This window comes from Capsella rubella, unplaced genomic scaffold (genome assembly GCF_000375325.1).
Source record: "Capsella rubella cultivar Monte Gargano unplaced genomic scaffold, Caprub1_0 scaffold_1, whole genome shotgun sequence".
NCBI classification, from domain to species: Eukaryota; Viridiplantae; Streptophyta; class Magnoliopsida; order Brassicales; family Brassicaceae; genus Capsella; species Capsella rubella.
The window spans coordinates 12,776,016-12,795,910 of record NW_006238923.1 but is presented as its reverse complement, the minus strand read 5'-3'; the positions used below and the strand labels follow the sequence as shown (position 1 = coordinate 12,795,910).

The 19,895-nt window shown below is 38.5% G+C and overlaps 2 protein-coding genes across 3 annotated transcripts in view; one reads left to right on the top strand and one right to left on the bottom strand.

Annotated features, from left to right (window-relative positions):
* The first annotated feature begins 9,668 nt into the window (after positions 1 to 9,668).
* Positions 9,669 to 10,110, top strand: LOC111832363. Its single transcript, XM_023788673.1, has 2 exons — positions 9,669 to 9,797; positions 9,862 to 10,110. The coding sequence occupies exons 1-2, from the start codon at positions 9,669 to 9,671 to the stop codon at positions 10,108 to 10,110; spliced, it is 378 nt and encodes a 125-aa protein (XP_023644441.1).
* A 6,709-nt stretch (positions 10,111 to 16,819) lies between these two features.
* LOC17898407 (probable leucine-rich repeat receptor-like protein kinase At1g35710) overlaps positions 16,820 to 19,895 on the bottom strand; it is a 20,074-nt gene continuing 16,998 nt past the window's right edge. The window contains exons 2-3 of one of the 2 annotated variants that reach the window (XM_006307654.2): positions 17,196 to 19,890; positions 16,820 to 17,122 (exon numbers count right to left, since the gene is read on the bottom strand). In XM_006307654.2, the coding sequence (XP_006307716.2) occupies positions 16,833 to 17,122; positions 17,196 to 19,890 (2,985 nt within the window). In that variant the 3' untranslated portion in view covers positions 16,820 to 16,832. Of the gene's footprint in view, positions 17,123 to 17,195 lie in introns of both variants that reach the window. The other variant, XM_023777403.1, reaches the window with a different exon arrangement.

Below are 19,895 nucleotides of genomic sequence, written 5' to 3'. Positions count from 1 at the left end.
TGGAAAGTAACCTTTTATTTTTTTATTAATTGCAATCATAAACCCTTGTCATTTCTATAATTTTACTAACTATAAGGTTTAAATTTGTAAAAAATCTACCACTACTTCGATTTTCCTAAAATATCTCTTTAATAAATTGAATATCTATCAAATATCTTTATATGATCTTATTTCTTTTAAAATTTTTATTATTACATATAACATATGTATAATAATAAAAAAAATTCGCATATGTTGTAATTTGAATTTTTGAAAACATACATATATTACTGAATCATAAAGAAAAAAATGTACAACATCACACATCGGCTAGAAAATTTTAAACAATGGTTCAAAAACATTATAAATAAGACTAATATGCTTATAACTATGATTATATTTGATTGAATGGATTTGAGTTTACATAAATTTGATTGAACGAGTTTGACCTTATATAAATATGATTATATTTTTTCTTACGGCCTGTTTACACACTAAATATTTTAGTCTAAAATAAAATGAGTTAAATAAAAGATGATACGCCATCATCATATCATTATTTAAAATATTTTACATACTTAATTAAGTTGATTAAATTACAGTTATATATAACAAAACAATTTGTCATGTTGTATTCCACCGGTTAATTCATATAATTAACAATCACAATATCATTGTACAATCTTAAATACTTAAAAATTAATAAACAAATACAACGAGCTTATAAGTAATAAAATTCACAATCAAAATACACTTACACTATTTTAAACACTAAGCAAAATTTAAAAAAAATATATATTTAAATATAAAAATTTTAGTCAAAAAATCGACCCGCGGTATACCGCGGATTAAAACCTAGTTAACCATTTAAATTTAATCATAAAGCTACTTAAAAACCCACTAAGAACCTACCATTAATCATGGTCTTAGTGCTTTAGAAACCTGCAGATTAAGTTTGTTGAGTGATTCAACATCCTTCATTCGTCCATTGATCGAGTGATTCGATTACCCCACTGATTGAGCAACACAATCATCATAACTATCCTCTTTTATATATAATTGCATATTTGTTATTAAAGACATATAATATTATTTACCACGTTATTATTATTGTTATCGTTATAATTATAGATATTCATTGTCTTAAAAAATTATCAAGCTTATCACATTACCAAAAAGTAAAATTATGCATGAATATAAATTTCTCATAATTATGTATAACTATGATAACTGATTAAGCAAGATATGATTATAATCATTTAACACATAATTTATAAATTTATAACGATATTATATTAGTTAACATATTAATCAAATAACTACGGGAGAATTTCAAAAGTACACATTTACATGATCCAAATATTTATAAGGTTTTAAAAGGTTCTTAAAGGCTTTTATAATGTTTTTATAAGGTTTTTTTAAAGGTTTACAAGGTTTTAATAAGGTTTTTATTAGGTTTTTAAATGTATTTATACAGTATTTATGAAATATATATATAAAATTACACACATATAATGATAACTTGTATATATATAGATATATCTATATATATATATATATAAGTTTACACATATTGTTTTGATAAATTTCAAAATTTTAGTGGCTTTTTGATAAAATTTGAAAGATAAGGTATTTTTAAAAAGTGGTATGGGAAAAATGTATTTTTGAAATTCCCCATTTTATGAATGTGCATTAATTAGTTATAGACATAGTGATAAATTTAGGGATTAGTGATAAAACACACAAAATATTGATTTCACCAAAACAATAAAATAGTCTAATACAACTTAATTTTCCAAACAAAATAAATTGGACAATTCTTAGGTTAACCTCTCTTATTTACCCTCTCTTAATTAACCATTCAAAATTTACTATGTAATTTAATTAATCGAAAACTAAAATAATAAATATAATCTATATAAGATAAATAAAATATATCAAACATAATTTAATAAGATAAAAATCTTATATCTTTATTTTAAAATCATCAACCCTAACATTATTTATATTTTTTATAATTATACTTTTGTAAAGCATTTGCCAAGCATTTTTTTTAATAACATTTATATCTAAACAAATATTTCTTTTTGCCATAAATAGTGTTGTATTTGTAACTAATGCTATATTGATAGACATGGAAGGCTACCGATAACTTTACAGGATTTCAATGGTTTTGTGCACATCCGAACGAATTACCAACGATGATGGGAGCTGCGAATCTATGGCGAAGTTTGTTTTTCTTGCACACGAAGTTGGGTGCACTTGTCTGGCGATGAAGTGTATGATTGAAGCACCTATAGCAGAGCTAAAATTCATTACTGATTGATCAGACTTGGTAAAAATGGGAACTTGTAAGTGACCAGCCTTCTCAACCTATTTCTACATAACATGAAGTGTATTAGAAAGTAGGGTGAATAACACATAGACCTACTTTGTTTCCTTTTGTTAGCACATAGACACACTTACTGCTCTTACTATACTTTTGTACACTTTCTGTAAAGAGAGGCAAACGTACAAAGACGAAATTGCCCCCAGCTTAATGGTGTAGGTTGGAAGCATTTCTATGCGTTGGATCATGACTACTGTTTGGCATTGGACGGTGAGATTTTGAAAGAAGGTTAATAACATATAATGTATGTTTCCTGTGGATAAATAACATAAAAGCTCAGTTTAGGGTTTTTGTGTGGTTTTTACGGAGCCATGGCTGCGGAGGTAAGCCTTTGTGGATAGGTGTTTGGGTTGTGGTAATTTTGTTGCTGTGGTAAAATCCTAATAAGTTTTTCTGTTTTGCAGAATGGATTTCCTGGCTTCTGTGTGGTGGTTTGTGGGAAATGGGGGTTCTCTAGCGACAACGGCAGTGAATTCAAAGTAGACCAGTTCTTGCTTTCAAGGGTTGTTTCGCTGACGAGGACGACAAAGCTTTGCGAACTACAAGCAGCTGTTGTTGAAGAATTCGGTTTGGTTAATAAGAAGGCGAATCTGAGCTACTGTCTCCCACGAAGCTTGCAACTAGCGAATGTGTTCAGAGCACCTCCGGTGATGGTAACTACTGATGTTGGGCTTGAGTATTACGTGGAAATGCTTGTTGGTAATAGAGGTTTGAGTATGTTTGTGACATTTGAAGATAACCGGAAAAGAGCACAGAAGGAGGTAGAGCAAGTAGCCGAAATCAGGGAGAGTTTGAGCGATGGTGGTAGAAAGAGGAGTTGTGGAAACTCTGGGGGTATGAGCAAAAGTGATGATGGTGAGGAAATTTTAGGAGAGATATCAACCGCTGGATCGAAGACATTTGTAATTGATGTAACACAGGAGGATGAAGGGTTCCTAGCTGAAGTTGCAGAAACAGAGGTGAGGCTAAAAGAAGAGTCTAGGAAAAAATGTTCAAAAGCCGGAGGGGGTGGATTTCCTGATTACCCAGAAAGTAGTTCTAAATAGAGGGGTGATTTGTTCGAAGATTATGTAGAAGAAGAATTAATTGATGAGAGGGATGTGTATGTGACACCAACATCGTATGATAAAGAGTTCTGGGGTAATTTCATTGGTGAGCAGTTTGGTCGGGTAAATGTGGTGGATGTAATCTGTAGCACAAAAGCAGGCTTTGATCATGCCGATGTTTTGAAAGAAGAAAGTAAACCCAGTAATGATACTGTCCATGTGGATAGAGCGTCCGGTCAGCGGGCTTCCATGTGGTCGAGTCAGCATGGATACGTAAATGTCCCAGATGTGGGTAATCGAAAGGTGGAGGATATAGACGACGAGGAATTTGATTTACCACCTTTATTTGATGACACTGAATATGAGGGTGATGACATTCCAGATCTTGATTATGATGATGATGGGCAAGGGATATACAAAGGTAAGGTTTTTGCTAGCAAAGAGGAATGTCAGATTGGTATTGCGATTTATGCAATAAAGAATACGTTCCATTTTAAGCAAACGACAACTAAAAAAAAATTCGTTTGTGCTGGAATGTACTGGTCAAAGGTGTGAGTGGAGGATTCTAGCTTGTGAGTTGAAGGGCTGTGGATACTATGAGATTAGGAAAGCACACTTGGAACACACTTGCCCCGTTGACACGAGAAGAGATTATTTGAAAAAGGCAACGTCTAAGGTGATTGCAGCTGTCTATAAGTCGAAGTTTAGTGATCCAACTAGAGGCCCTGCACCTATGGATCTGCAGCAGATGCTACTTGAGGATCTGAAAGTGTCAGCTTCTTACAGTAAATGCTGGAGAGCAAAAGGCAAAGCTGTAGATGATCTTTTCGGCCCAGAAGATGGTTCATATGATCAGCTAGCTGCATACCTATTTGCTTTAAAGGAAGCTAACCCAGGGACAATAACGGATATCAAAACTGAAGTGGCAGAAGATGGTAGTGAAAGGTTCTTGTATATGTTTTTGGCGTTTGGGGCCTCAATACAAGGGTTTAGACATCTCCGTCGTGTTGTTGTGGTGGATGGAACTCACTTGAATGGGAAGTATAAAGGTGTGCTGTTAACAGCAAGTGGTCAAGATGCGAACTTCCAGGTTTTTCCACTTGCATTTGCTGTAGTAGACAGCGAGAACGATGAAGCATGGACATGGTTCTTTGAGAAGGTAGAGCATATCATTGCTGACAGTAAAAGCCTAACCATAATTTCAGATCGTAATAGTTCAATCTACACAGCTAAGAAGAGGGTATTCCCACTGGCGCATCATGGAGCCTGCATTGTCCACTTAGCAAGAAATGTTAATGCTAGGTTCCATAATAAAGGCCTTGCGAAACTAGTGACGAAAGCTGCATTTGCCTATAAAGTTACGGCGTACAAAGAGATATATGGGCAGATCAAAGCTCGCAATAGTAATTGTGCTGATTACTTGGACAAAATAGGAGCTGCTCATTGGTCCAGGGCTTACTTCCAAGGTGATAGGTACAATTTGATGACATCAAACGTTGCAGAATCGTTGAACAAGGTGATAGGAAAAGCAAGAGGCTCACCTATTGTGGAGTTGTTAAAGTTTATCCGCGCTTTGTTAAGTAGATGGTTCAGTGCTAGAAGGAAGAAATCGGCAAACCATTATGGCTTAACTAGTCCAGAGGTTGATAAATAAATGACCAAAAATTTGGGGGCGGTGAAAGGTAGCAAAATTGGTGTTATTTCTAGTTGGAGTTATGAAGTCATAGGGATGCTTAACGGGAAGCACCATGTTTTGCTGGATATGAAGCAGTGTTCCTGTAGGTAGTATGACAGAGTGAAAATACCTTGCGGTCATGCTCTGCTGGCAGCAAACAGCCAAGGCATTCCGTTCTGGTCATTGGTGGGTGATTATTACAAGACAGACTTGTGGAGAGCTACTTATGAAGGTTCTATCAATCCTGAACTGAGTGAAGTTGAAATCCCTTCAGACCTGGTTGATCGGATTATGTACCCTCCTAAAGCAAGGAGACCATTTGGACGCCCTAAGGAATTGAGGATCCCATCGATTGGAGAATTTGGAGTAAGACTGTTATCCAATTTATGAAAACTTATTTGTGCACTTGTTTTTGATGTGGTTAGTAATTTGCTTTGTGTTTTTGCATCATGTGAATATTTGAAGAAACCAACAGGAGGGAAGGTGAAAGTGAATCGGTGTGGAAGATGCAAAGGAATTGGGCACAACAGAGTTAGCTGCTCGAACCCATTGCCATGATTTCCCGTTTATTACTGTAACGCATGGATGTAGTTTTTTGGAAGTGGCCACGTGGATTTTAGTATAAGTAATGTTATTCGGAAGTAGTATTTTTGTGTTAGTCTGAAGATCGGAACATTTATATCCATGTGGATACCGAAGGCCGATATTTTTTTGTGGTATCCATTGGACACGTATTGCGGGGAAAGTATGTGGGTTTTTTTTGAAATGTCTTTTATGCTTTTTCATATAACACGACGAGTATGATACGGGGTCACTTCCCTTAATCAGATGGAAGAAATATGAATCTACATGGATCTACCAAATTGGATAGGTGATATCGAACACCATACACAAGTATAGGATCCATTGACAAATTTTCAACATTATTAGGGGCTTCCCCTTTATTACACAATAATAACTAGAAATCAATCCACTCAAACATCACTATCCAGAAACATCATTTCCTCTATTCAACAAAAACCTGTCCAGTCAAACACCTTAAAAAACCCCTGGACAATTGTGTTCAGTGGTCGTTAGTACAACAACTTTATCTGCGCCTTTGTACTACTATCCGACAGATATCCATGACCATGAGCGCCAAATCTCCCCGCCAATTTGACACTCTTCTATCCATGTGGATATATGGTGCGCAGACACCTCACCAAAATTATGGATAAATGCAGTCTATATATATGATATAATTTCATCACAGCGAAAGTTAGTCAAAAATGGTGTTAATAACGGAAGAGGTAAGTGAGTGAGCAATTTTCTAAGTTCATTAAAATTTTTTTTATGAATAATCCATCATTTCAATAATGTTCCTCACTAATCAACCTAAGTTTATTTTTCTTAGGTGCCCCCATTGTCTGAGTTGCACATCCCGCCTGAGTTGCTTGCGAAAGTCGCTATGTATCTTGGAGAAGATGGTGTCGACGCTTTGAAGAGCTTGCTAAGAGCTGGGAGAGAGGGGAAGGATGCTGTTTATTCGAAGGAATGTCTGTCCACTGTCCGTTTGGACAGATCAGAACATTACATATGGTGGTCGATGCCTCATTCTAAGTATTACTCCTTTTTCTGCAAATGCCTGCAACGAAGGAATCCGTATGCTATGTGGGCACGTAGCAATCAAGGGCTAGCCTTTGCAAATTTGGTTGGGAAATGTTACAGTGTTGGTAGTTGGTCGAAGGCATATTTAGATGATGCTGCAACGGAGGCATCTGAGAACGATTCTAGGCGAAGGAAGAATCTACTGCGACCACCCCGTTGCCCACGTTGCGCACGTTCGACCCTCTCCCGTGATCCACGCACAAATGCACCGGAGTGTCTTCATGTTTTCCACAACTAGGACTACAAACGTTGAAAAAGTGTCCATGTGGATACCTAGTAGAATAAAAAAAGTATGTCTTTTTTTGTTTAGATTCGGTGAGAGTAGTGTATACCTGGGAGTCTTTTTTTTTGTGTTATCCATATAACTATTTTAAATCGAGAAAAATGTCATAAAAATCCCGAACTTTCAAATTTGGGACGATTTGATCCCGAACTTTAAAGAAGTCATTTTAATCACAAAGTTTTGTTGACATTTCCGTAAAACAGCTAAGTTTTGTTGACTTAGCCGATTTAAACACGACATTTAGTTTCTCTTAAAATTGCAAAGACGGGGTTAACTATCTGTGAGTTGCTTCCGTTTCAAACCACAAAACGACGTCGTTTAACAAACTGAAGAAACTAAATCCCAAAATCGATTCATAATTCACAAATCTAACTCCCTAACTCTAGAAAAACCCACAAATTATCTTTACTTCTTGTTGAATTGTTGCCATAACGCGGACCCATGGAGGAAGAAAACGACTTCCAACGTCGTTTTGTCGTTTAAGAAACATGGTCATTTAAGCTAAACAGAAGCAGCTCACAGATAGTCATGCTTAAATAAGTAAAGTCAACAAAACTTAGCTATTTTACAGAAAAGTCAACAAAACTTTGTGATTAAAATGACTTCTTTAAAATTCAGGATTAAATCGTCCCAAATTTAAAAGTTCGGGATTTTTATGACATTTTCCCATTTTAAATCAGAATTACTTTGTGGATTCTCTACATTATGCTTGGGTATTTCTGTTAATAATTGCAATATTGGTCCAAATAATTAACCCACCGTCAAACACTGGAGAAGATCCATATGGTTTAATCCAACAATTGGATATTGGAATTTTCCACAAAACAACTTGGACTGATTCACAAAAACTTCTCCTGTGTTTATTCGATAACTTCCAATATACTCCTTTTTACGATGGACTACATAACAATGTTTCAACAAATGTCGGACACGTAACCTCGAAGGAAAGTACTTTGTTTCAACAAAACTCGTTTTCTGGCGGACACCGAATCACATCCACCACACAATATCCACGTGTTCGGCGAAACTTCCCAAGAAAGTACTTTTTAAATGAGGATGAGTCCGTAGCCAATATACTCCTTTTCTCGATGGACTACATAACAATGTTTCAAGAAAACTCGTTTTCTGGCGGACACCGAATCACATCCACCACAAAAATATCCACGTGGTCGTCGTAACTTCTAAGGAAAGTACTTTTTAAATGTGGATGATTCCATTGCAATACACGAAGGTTACATGCTCGAAGATTCAATGTACACAATGGACAACAGTACGCGCCCAGAACACTGGTCACCACATGGCGCGGGAAATCTCCCTCCAAACAATAGATTGGGGTTCCCTTCTATATTAATTAGGAATTGTTGTTGTCATAGTTTATCACTTTGGTACGAAATGAACCCCGGGTATGATTACGAACTGAACCCTGAAAATGGATACGAAAGCGACGAGCCTGAATGTTCATGGCAGCCGCGAAGGATAACGGCACAAACACAGTTCTTCCTACCCAGTGCTCTAGACAGAGAGACAATCCGACCGGCGAAATCGGTTGTCTTACATGAACGAAGGCAACCCCAGCTTGTGGTAATACAAGATTTGCATCTTTCTTTTTTTAGAATCTCTATACGAACATTATCTTAAACTTTATAAAAACAACGCAGGGTCCACCCGTCCCAAATCTTCACATACCCCGGCCTATTTTGGCAAAGATTGTGAGCTACGTGGCTGAAGACGGGATCGATAATCTAAAAAGTTGGATTCGAGCGGGCAAGGAAGGTAAAATAGCGGTTATGTCGCCGGAGACTTTGGCAGCCGTTAGGTTAGACAAAAGATGGGATTTTGTTCGGTGGTGCAGGCCTACGAGTGATTATTTCAATTTCTTCGGGGCGTGTCTATATGTCCGGAATCCCTACGCCGTGTATGTTCGTGGGTTGTTTCTGGCCTTTAAAACAAGTGACATCAAGGAAGCTCTTCTAGTGCTCGGTACCATTAAAGACATCTACCCAGTTGGGAAATTGGCTTACTACATGCTGCAAAGCTGCGCAGGTTGCCTATCAGAAAAAGATTACTACGAGTTGAAGAGTAAGTATCCTTTCGAAACCATAGCCACAACAGCAGATGCTCTAATGCGCCACATTTACAATATTGGTCCTCGACGCTGGGGAACATACTCTGATATTTGGCATTTTGAAGATTTCCCAACATGTTGGGAGCACCATGAAGCAGTTGGTGAGTATAACGGCCAGCGTTGTATGGATTACATTTACTTCTACATTTCTAGAGATATTTTACTTCTTTCGTAAAAGGATTTCATTGGTGTTTAAGGAATCCCTTGGTTTCACTGTGTTTGAAGATCATATTGTTAGTTTTCGTCTGTATTAACTTTTTGGGAGTTATCCCCTTATGTGTAATGAAGTTTTCTATTCGTATCCACGGCGCATTGGTTCTCTGTTTGCCCAAATTTTAGCACGATAATGAATCAGTGTACATCCACGAAACAATGGTTTCGTGGTTAGTGTTGAATACCTTTTTTGGGCCAGGCGTATAGCATTCTGGTCCTATATCCACCGGTTTACTTGTATACCTAAAAAGGAACCAAAATTTAGATGGAACCAAACGCAGGTTCTCTGTTGTTCTAGGCAGATCTAAAAGATGCAACCGAACTCTGGTTCTTCGTCGGGAAGCCTCCAGACCTGCATTTGTGGTTTTGTTGCAAGGATTTTTACATCTAAAACAGAGAGAAACCTTGGGAGACGGTTTTTCGGCTGCCCATTGTACAAGGTATGATTGATGTATTGTATTATACAGATCTACAACGAGGCTTTGAGTTTTCCGATGTATGTAGGAAGGTGGAACGGAGCATTGCAAATTTTTTAGGTGGCTAGATGAGAAAGTAGAATTGGATAAAGTCATCGCTGACAATGTTGAGAAGGATATTGTTATACGTCAATTGAGAATGACGATTATGGAACTACAATATGATATGACGAAGGAAGCTGAGGATGTAGCAAAAGTCATCAAAAGGCAACGAATTCTCTTGGCTGGGTTGTCCGCATTTATCGTATTAGCATTTCTTCTTATTGTCTTTGGTTGATAAACAAGCTTGTATTTGTCTTTTCTGTAACCTATGATTCTCGGTAGCCTATAATTAGGGGCATCCCCTTGTTTAGAAATAGTATGTAATCGGAATTATGCAAAAAAAATTAAAACATTTTGTAATGTATCTCCAAATACCCCCTAAATGATAGGCTGAAAACGTTACCATATCCATATACCCTAAAAGTATCCATACACACCTTAATCCAATACCCTAAAAATGTTAATGCGAACACGTAGTAGTGTCCATGTGGACTTGTATAAATAAACCAATACCCCAAACTTCATTTACATTCTATATGGATGAATAAGAACACTATATGAGACCTGTAACTACTAAAATCAAGTAATACTGTGCAGTTGGATGAATTAGTTGGTTTAGAACTAATAAAGAAAATTAAAACATTTTAAAATTTATGGATGATAGAAATAATTAATATCTCCTTGTAATGTATCTCCAAATACCATATCCATGTGAACACGTAGTAGTGTCCATGTGGACTTGTAAAAATAAACCAATAGCCTAAACTTCATTTACATTCAAATAGAACAAGTACTGATGTTCACATGGTTATGATTAAACGTATTAAAAAATCCTTGTAGTAATACTGTGCATTTGGTGTGAAATTAATAGAAACCATAATCCACTACCAATACCCTAAAACTGGTCATCAGACCATGGAACAGTGAACATTAACTCTAATACCATATGGATGGAACAGTGAACAGTAACTCTAATACCCTAAAACTAAAGCCGCTTGTTTAGAAGTAGTATTTAATCGGAATTATGCTAATTTCATACATTTAACCATATCCATATGGATGCATAAACGTAATAAAAAAAATAACAATACCCTAAAAGTATCCATACCCCTAATAATGTTGTAAATAAAAAAATTAAAACATTTTTAAAATTGTCAATGGTTCCTATACCCTAATCCAATAACCAACCTCTTAAACTGACCAACTAATACTAGCAACACTTTATGGGCAATACCCTAAAAATGTTTATGCGAACAGGTAGTAGTATCCATGTGGATTTGTAAAAATAATCCATGTGCAGTAGTATCCATGTACGCCATGTGCAGTTGGATGAATTAGTTGGTGTAAAATTCATACAAACCATAATCCACCACCAATGGAACAGTAACTACCATTTTGAATGATGTTCGCATGGTTATGATAAGTTAGTTTAAACACGTGATCAAAAATAATGTCCAGATATTGAATCCACGTAATAATGCCGTAGTGGAATAGGTGACCACAACAAACTCCATTGGTTGATAAATAAGCGTACACATAGTTACACATAGGAGACCTTAAAAAGGACCCAAAAACAAACTACATTGTCCATAAATAAGCGTACACATGGTTACACATAGGCATAAACATATGGATGGGGGATACGTTAGGTTAGAAGGAACGTTTATAGATAAGAACATAGGAAAAAATTGAAACTACTTGTAGATGGGGGCAATCAGATCCTTGTAGATATCGAGCGCATATTGGGCCCTGAAATTATCAACTACCTCATCAGTGATCATAGCCATCGTGTCAGGACCACCAGTGGCGTAGAGCTCTAGGAACTTCATAGCAACCAGACCGCAATCTCCACATCTATGGTTCACATAGCAATCTTTAATCCTTCTCCAGTTGAAAGGTTTAAAACCATGTGTCTGAGTCGAGGGGGGGTCACAGAATTTGTTGATAATGTAGGGTAGCATCTCAACTATGGGAGCTATGTGCTTCGCAACATTTGCATCATCGTTTAACGGGATATTGGGGTCTAGGATCTCCAAACTCCAGTTGGGAAGGGAAATAGCTAATCCGACCCAATGTGAGCCTCCCCAGTTCATTGGGACATAAAGCATATCCCATAGTTCAAACCAATGTGAAGGTGAACCATTGATGGAACGGTTAAGCTGGTCATCCCAGCGCACTCTAGACTTGTTCCTGGCAAGAGAAAAAGATTTATACTTCCCTTGGAGGTAGTTGGCAGTCCATGGGGAAAGAAAGAGTGAGCGCTCAACAGTGAGGACATGGTTGTGCTTTCGTTTCAAATAAGAAACTAAAACTTCAATGTGCTGAAAAATAAAAGTCGGTGTTATGGATGGGTAGAAGTGTATGCTGAAGTAAACAACCAAAAAAATGGATGTGAAAAAAATACAAAAGTGTCGACCCAGTTTGTAGGCTTGATGAGCTGTAGTAGAAATTTGTTGCTCAGTAGGAATCCACATTTGGTGAGGTGTTCCCTGCGTAGGTTGAGTTAGTAGGAAACGACGGGGGATATGATCCAACTGAAAAATAAAAAACTTACATATGGGGGGAGCCTTTTAATGTTTTTTTGAAGAGAGTTAAAACATCTTTCTCGACAATCGGTAAAAGGTTAGTGTGCTGAGTTGGGGACCGTTGAGGCATGTTCAAAATGACATCTATGAGCTTAACTTCAGCCTCAGATAGGATTCCCTTCTCCCTTGGTCTGGCTGGGGAAGAATCGCTTACCTCAAGTTCAACACGATTCCCCCCGGTTGAGTCAGTTTCCTACAAGGTAAAGGGAAGGAGAAAAGTTAAATAAATAATTTGGAGAGGGTGTATTGAATGGGACTATGAAATAACCTCTAATGCCTCGCTATCAGAAGTTGATGATCCTCCATCTGGCTCATCTCCATTGGTTTCCTGAATGTCAAAAAGAAATGAACTGAGTGTGGATTGTGTATCTATAGACTGAAGTATCTTTGTGAAAATAGAGATACCTGAGAACCCTCCCTTGCCCCCTCGAAAACAATCTTCGGTCGAGGCCGATGTACTGGAGTGTCGTCATCAGTTTTATCGGAATCGAGGTGTGTTGAATGGCTGTAACTCTCCAAGGCATCACTGTTAAGGCAACCATCATGGTCCTTGTTTGGCTGAAAAGGTAAACAGATGAGATTAGAGTCAAACATTTGATATCCAGTCGAGTTCGGAAAGCATCAGTTGTTATCCAAAACCTCATTGCCATCCATTTCTGTTTGATGTATTTGATTGGTAGAAGTCCCCAAGTCAATATCCTGCTCCCAAAGTAAAAGATAATAGTGGCAGCGATTAACAAAAAATGACCAAAAATTGATAGATATCCATGAAACTAAATCCACTAAAATTGAGAAAAAGTTATCCACATGATGAGGGTTTTGTGGTTACCAGGGCTCCAACATCCTGCTCCTGGATAACATTAGGTCCTTTGATAGGCTTGTCGCCGTTTTCGGGTACCAGGGCTCCAACATCCTGCTCCTGGATAACATTAGCAACACCGCCATCGGTAACCTGTTTACAAAATAATTAAATCCAACTGATAATTAGATTTTAGTGTGCAAAATATGATAAGGTAGAGGTATACATTGTTGTTATCCTTATTAGACTCAGATGGCGGATCAGCAATCAAGTTGCAGACAGCACTTCCAACAAAATCCTCCTTGTCAAAAATCTTGCAACAATAAAGAAATAAATTAATGAGAAGAGGAAAACAGAAAATACAATTTTGGGAAATATTGCCGAAGTGGACATACAACATTTTGCTCCTCTCTTTGAGTAGGGGTGACCATGGAGGTGGACATGATTTCCTGTAGCAATTTGGTGTATGGAAGCACGGTATGTCGAGGTGATTGATCAGCAATAATGTCTTGAGGGGAGGTTACCTTAGAAAAAAAGGTTCCAACATGATCATGGTTCTCTATGCATCTGGTATCAAATTTAAAGTGACTAGAGGAGGTCTGCAGTAAAATACCGGATCATCAATGAGAGCAGATGGTTTCTGGACAGTGTCAAATATGGGAGATTGCGAGGATAACTCAGAATCATGTGGAGCATGACATTAAGTAACAAATAACAAATGATTATTAGAATGTCCAAGGCATAATTGAGATGATCAGTAGTAAAAAGTAGAAGTGTGCATCACCTTGGTCTCAGTGTCGTATATAGGGTTGACAGAATTAGAAGTTCGACATTGACTAGACTCAACCTTAAGTGTGATGTTGTGTAAACATGTTAGAAAACTCGGAAAATTTTACACAAAGTAAATGAATAAAGAGGAATAAAAACCTTTTCGCATATTGGCTCTGAACTGATATTGGGACTGGATCCACTATTCTGCAATTTGAATATGGTCTAGTCAGGTATTGAAAAATGCCTACACAATTAAGGGGGTTTGAAGCAAAAAGAGAAAAATAGGAACAATAATAGAAAGTGAGCAAACCTTTTTCGTAGCATCCACAGGAGAAGGGCTACAGAAGGGCTTTAAGGGCTCAACGTACATATCCCAGTTGTGATTGGATTCAAAAATATCAGCTGGAGACCCGAGAGGTTGGGACGGGGATTTGGTATGTGTAGGTGATGGTGTGCGGACATTAACTTCATCAACAGGCAATGTAGATGTTGAAACAGGGGCCTTTGACACTACACCAGGATTGTTAGTTAACCGAGAGGTGCGGCGAATGCGATGTCTCCGGTATCTAAGGAATCTAAGTGATTTGAGTTGGTTTTCAAGCTTCTTGTTCTGCGCTGACAACTTCTTAAACATTGTATCATACTCTCTTCTAATGGACTGGATCTCACCCTCGACAGAAACTTTTAAATCTTGAAAAGCCTTCTCAGTTGCAACAGATGACAAAGAAGGAGATTCCGGGTTGGGGTTAATAGAAGCCTCCTCCTTCTCTTCCGAAGACTTGTCTTTCTTAGTGTTTACTCTCAATTTGCCGGAGACTTGTTTCCGCATTGGCACAACATGCTTCATGTGGGTGACATTATCTTTCTGGTCAGAAACAGACATGAGAGGAAGGGAACAATCACCACCAGGCCACTCATTTTTGGTAAAAATATGAGTCTGCTCAATCTGTGAGACCATAAACGAAATTCTTTTGTCTTTTACTTCATCATCCCACTCCCCCCAACCCTCTTCTGGGGGTTCAATGTGGATAAATGGAGAAACTGTTAGCTGCAAAATACAAGGATAAATTAGATATGTTACAAAATTAAAAGTATCCACGTGGTTGTGTACATGTAGAATGAGAGACATAAGTTGTAAAAAACAACTTACCATGGGAGATTGATCAATCACCAAAACGTCTGTAAGGGGGATGTTGTTCTTTGGAATTCCAACAGAATACCAGTCCAAGAATGTGCGTGGATCAGCTGACCCTGGGACCTTGTCCAGCAAACCAGATATGTTGCGGTAAGCTAGTAGGTGAAGCGAGAGAGGAAAACCTTGCAAACGGAAGGACTTTTGTTGCAACTGATCAGTGAACGTCTGTAAAGGGGTATTTAACTTACCTTGAACTCTAGGTTTCTTAGAAAGAGGCTGACCATTATTTTTTATCTCAGGTCTCATGGTTGATATTGTCTTCAAAAAAGATTCCCTGCCCCAAGGGAATGATAGAAACGAATCAATATCTCGAAGCATCTCCACGTACTTGAAAGTCGGCTTATGTGTCTGGCTTGAGGCAATGAGAACACCATCGACTATGAGAATGAGTGCAAGCCAAAGCCTCTTTTCTGGATCAGTCATCGCAGGGTCCTCAAAAATTTTACTAACATCAGCTAAAGTCGTCTTTCGATTAGGACCAATCAACTCGTCCCAGAAAGAAGAATCGGTTGAGTCAGGGGATGGTTCAAAATCGTGGTCATAATCTTCCGGGAACTCGGCACAGGACAGACCAGTGACAGCGCCAAACTCGACCAAAGAAAAACGAAGGGGGTATCCACCAAAAACCGTCCACAATTCATACTTTTTCTTGGATAGTACCTGCCTGCAGAGGAGAGCGTGGACTAGCTTGCAAGACATGGGGCATTCGCTAATTCTAAGCCTGAACAAGGACCCTAAACTAGAATTCAGTATCTTGTCAAATTCTGGAGTGCCTCGCAAAACCTGGCAGACGACGGTGAGGATGTCGGGCCGGGAATAAACATTGAGCCGAGCGTCGGGGTAACGGTCGGTGGCGAAAATCCGAGGAGGTAGCCGGAGATCCCATTCGCCTTCGCCAAGTGGACCGGACGATGATGGGTCGTCGGGGGACGGTTTGAAAAATCGCGTGATGCGGCGGTTCTTGGACATATTGAACCGAATAGGAGAGACTTCAGATGGCTAGGGTTGCGGCAAAGGGCGTTGATGGTGGCGAAGTCGGCACAAGAGTCGCGACGGTACTTCAGTTGAGACGACGGCGAAGTGGAAACTAAAACTGCGAAGTCAAAATGGCTGCGGTTGTTCAGTGGAGACGATGGCGAAGTCGAACCTTCGACTGCGAAGTGGGAATCGCGGCGGAGCAAAGGAAATTAGGGTTCCGTAAAATTTTCTTTTACTACAATAAAAACAAAAAAGGTAAGTTTAGAGGATAAGTTTAGAGGTGAAGAAGTTAGAAAGAAACGAGATGGGTTAGATTGTTTAGAGGATAGGATAGTCTTTTCATCATAGGAAAGTATAGACATAGTTAAAAGTGGGTGTAGTGGTGAATAGTTAAGTTTGAAGTGGGTGTAAATGCTAATAACCCTAGAAAGTATTCACATCTTTTTACTTTTTGTTTGGTTCTTCGACAAGCTAGTAGTAAAGTGGATAACTTGGCATATAAAGTACGTGTTAAACCACACATGTAAACGATGTAATTGTTTTCAACAAAAAAAAAATTGTAGCAATTTCTGTAAAACATAATGTTATTGGTGTATAATACAATATTTTAATGTATAGAACTTTTAGTTTTAAGTGAATGCTCTTGAGATTGATAACATTGTTGGCCGAGATTGTGGATTTGCGTATAAACACGATAACGCCATTTCCACCATCTTCACTAACTTCTCTCTAATCTCTGCCTCTGGTTCTGGTAAACGTTCATCAGAAATGCTTCTCAACGACGGAGTTTCTCCCGGAGACGACGATGACAAAGCCGAAACCAAATCTCCCGGATGTTTCCCTTTTATCACTTCCAGCGTCAATACTCCGAAGCTGTAGACATCGCATTTCTCTGTCACCTTCATCGTGTAAGCCAATTCTGTTGAGAAGTTTCAATTTCATAAGCTCAAAATCAATTTTAACGATTTCAATTTCATTGATTTTAGATATACCTGGAGCGACATAGCCATAGGTTCCGGCGACGGCGGACCAATTTGAGGAATCCATCTTGAGAAGCTTCGCTGTGCCAAAATCGGAGATCTTAGGTTTATAATCATTATCAAGAAGGATGTTGCCGCTGCTAATATCACGGTGGACGATCGGAGTTGATCTGTCATGGTGCATATACGATAACGCATACGCCACACCTTTCACTATATTGATCCTTTTGGTCCAATTGAGTCGTTTCGCTTCTTTGTCGTCAGCTAACAATTTGTTTAAACTTCCTTTTTCCATGTACTCGTAGATCAGGAAAGTGTGGCGGCGGTGAGAGCAGAAGCCGAAGAGCTTCACCACGTTGCGATGACGGATCTCTGTTAAGGCTCTTACTTCGTTTAGGAACTCTTGCTTCACCACCGGCTTTGATATCTCTTCCTCCATTGTAAGGTTTAGTTTCTTGACAGCTACAATCGCGCTTGGGAGGTTTGCTTTGTAGACTTTGCCGTATCCTCCCATTCCGATAAGATATTTAGGATCAAATTCTTCGGTTGAGTTTATGATATCTTGGTATTTGAATTTGCCATCATAGCAAAATATAGACAAGCTCTCTCCAGTTTCAGCATCTGAGTTGTTGTTTCCATTTTTTTGTTTTTGTTTGCGAAGGTAGTAGTTAAATGTCCCAGCGCATATAGAGAGAATGACGAGTGCTCCTAGGATTGGCACTAGTATCCACCCAACAAGGCTGCCATCCTTCTTTGATTTCATGAATCCATTCTTCTGGCATGATTTCAACCTTTGTCTTGGGATATTACTGCATAAGCCTTTGTTTCCCTCCAAAGAATCTGCTGTTGCATTTCGAAATGCTGCATTATCTGGAAGCGGACCCTCGAGTTTATTGTTTGATATATCTATGTATGTCAACGCTTTCATGCCCTCAAAACTTGTTGGAATGAGACCCAAAAGATTGTTGTGTGAGAGGTCGAGCTTATCGAGGCTCTGCAAAGAGCTAAGTTGTGATGGGATTTCTCCGTCGAGCTGGTTGTGGCTGAGATCAAGATGGGTTAGCTGAGCCAACTTTGTTAGTCTGGGAATACGTCCATCAAACTTGTTTCTACTCAGATTCATTTCGTGGAGGTTAGTGAAGTTGTCAAAGGTTTGTGGGATCTGAGCATCGAATCTGTTTGAAGATAAGTCTAGAGACTCGAGCTTAGTTAAGAAACTTAAACCCATAGGAATTCTTCCAGATAACTTATTCCCATTGAGAAGTAGCTTCGACAAACCTTTCAGATTCTGAATTGCTTCTGGAAGCTCACCTGTGAGGTTGTTGGTAGACAGATCTAACTCAACTAGTTGTGTCATGTTCCAAATCTCTGGTGGGATAGAGCCGCTGATGTTATTGTTGGACATGATCAAGGCACCTAGTTTTCGACTCTTCTCCCAATTGCTTGAAATCTCACCGTGGAATTTGTTGTGGCTGAGATCAATGAAATCAAGATGTGGGTAAACCCCAAAAGATTCAGAAATATCTCCAATAAATCGGTTCCCCGAAAATCTTGCTCTCATCAAGCTGTTGCAATCTCTCAAGCTTTTTGGGATGGAACCTTCTAGATGATTGCCAATTAATGAGATCTTCTGAAGCTTACCACCTTTGCAAATGTTTTCAGGCAAGAAACCAGTGAAGTTATTTTCGCTGAGTTGCAAGATAGTTAGCTTTGAAGAGTTTGATACTCCCAGTGGAATCTGACCAGAGAAAGAATTGGTACTGAGGGAGAGCCATACCAAGTTTCTTAAATTTCCAATGGAAGAGGGTATTGGTCCTGAAAGGTTGTTTTCACTAAGGTCTAGCTCAACAAGGTTGAGTAAGTTTCCAATCTCAAAAGGAAGTGGACCCGAGAAAGAATTTTTAAAGAGGTACAACTTGACCAAGTTGGTTAGATTTCCAATGGAAGAGGGTATTGGTCCAAACAAGTTATTTGTATTAAGGTATAGCTCAACCAACTTGGTTAAATTTCCAATGGAAGAGGGCACTGGTCCAGATAGGTTGTTTATACAAAGCTGTAAGTAAACAAGTTTGGGTAAGTTTCCAATCTCGAAAGGAAGTGGACCCGAGAAAGAATTGGTATAAAGGTACAATTGTACCAAGTTGGTTAGATTTCCAATGGAAGAGGGTATTGGTCCAGAAAGGTTGTTTCCACTAAGGTCTAGCTCAACAAGGTTGGGTAAGTTTCCAATCTCGAAAGGAAGTGGACCCGATAAAGAATTGTTAAAGAGGTACAGTTGTTCCAAGTTGGTTAGATTTCCAATGGAAGAGGGTAATGGTCCAGAGAGATTGTTTTCATTAAGGATTAGATTACCAAGGTTGGGTAAGTTCCCAATCTCGGAAGGTAGTGGACCCGAGAAAGAATTGAGAAAGAGTTTCAGGGTTACCAAGTTGGTTAGATTTCCAATGGAAGAGGGTATTGGTCCAGATAGGGAATTGTTAGACAAGGCGATATCCCGAACTGAGGTTAAGAGACCGATCTCCAATGGAATCGATCCGTTTAACTTGTTTCTATAAAGATAAAGGGTTTCTAGGTTTCGCAAATTGCCAAGCTCAGGTGGGATTTCCCCGGTTAAGTAGTTTGTGGAAAGGTCAAAGTAGATGAGTTTTGAGATGTTTCCGAATTGAGGAGGGATGGTTCCAGAGAAACGGTTTATGCTAAGATCAATGTAAG

Bases quoted from the DNA above. Each gene is read 5' to 3' on its own strand.
- LOC111832363 (XM_023788673.1), top strand. From the start codon at position 9,669: ATGCAACCGAACTCTGGTTCTTCGTCGGGAAGCCTCCAGACCTGCATT. The intron at 9,798-9,861 runs GTATGATTGATG...CGATGTATGTAG, and splicing joins TCGGCTGCCCATTGTACAAG to GAAGGTGGAACGGAGCATTG.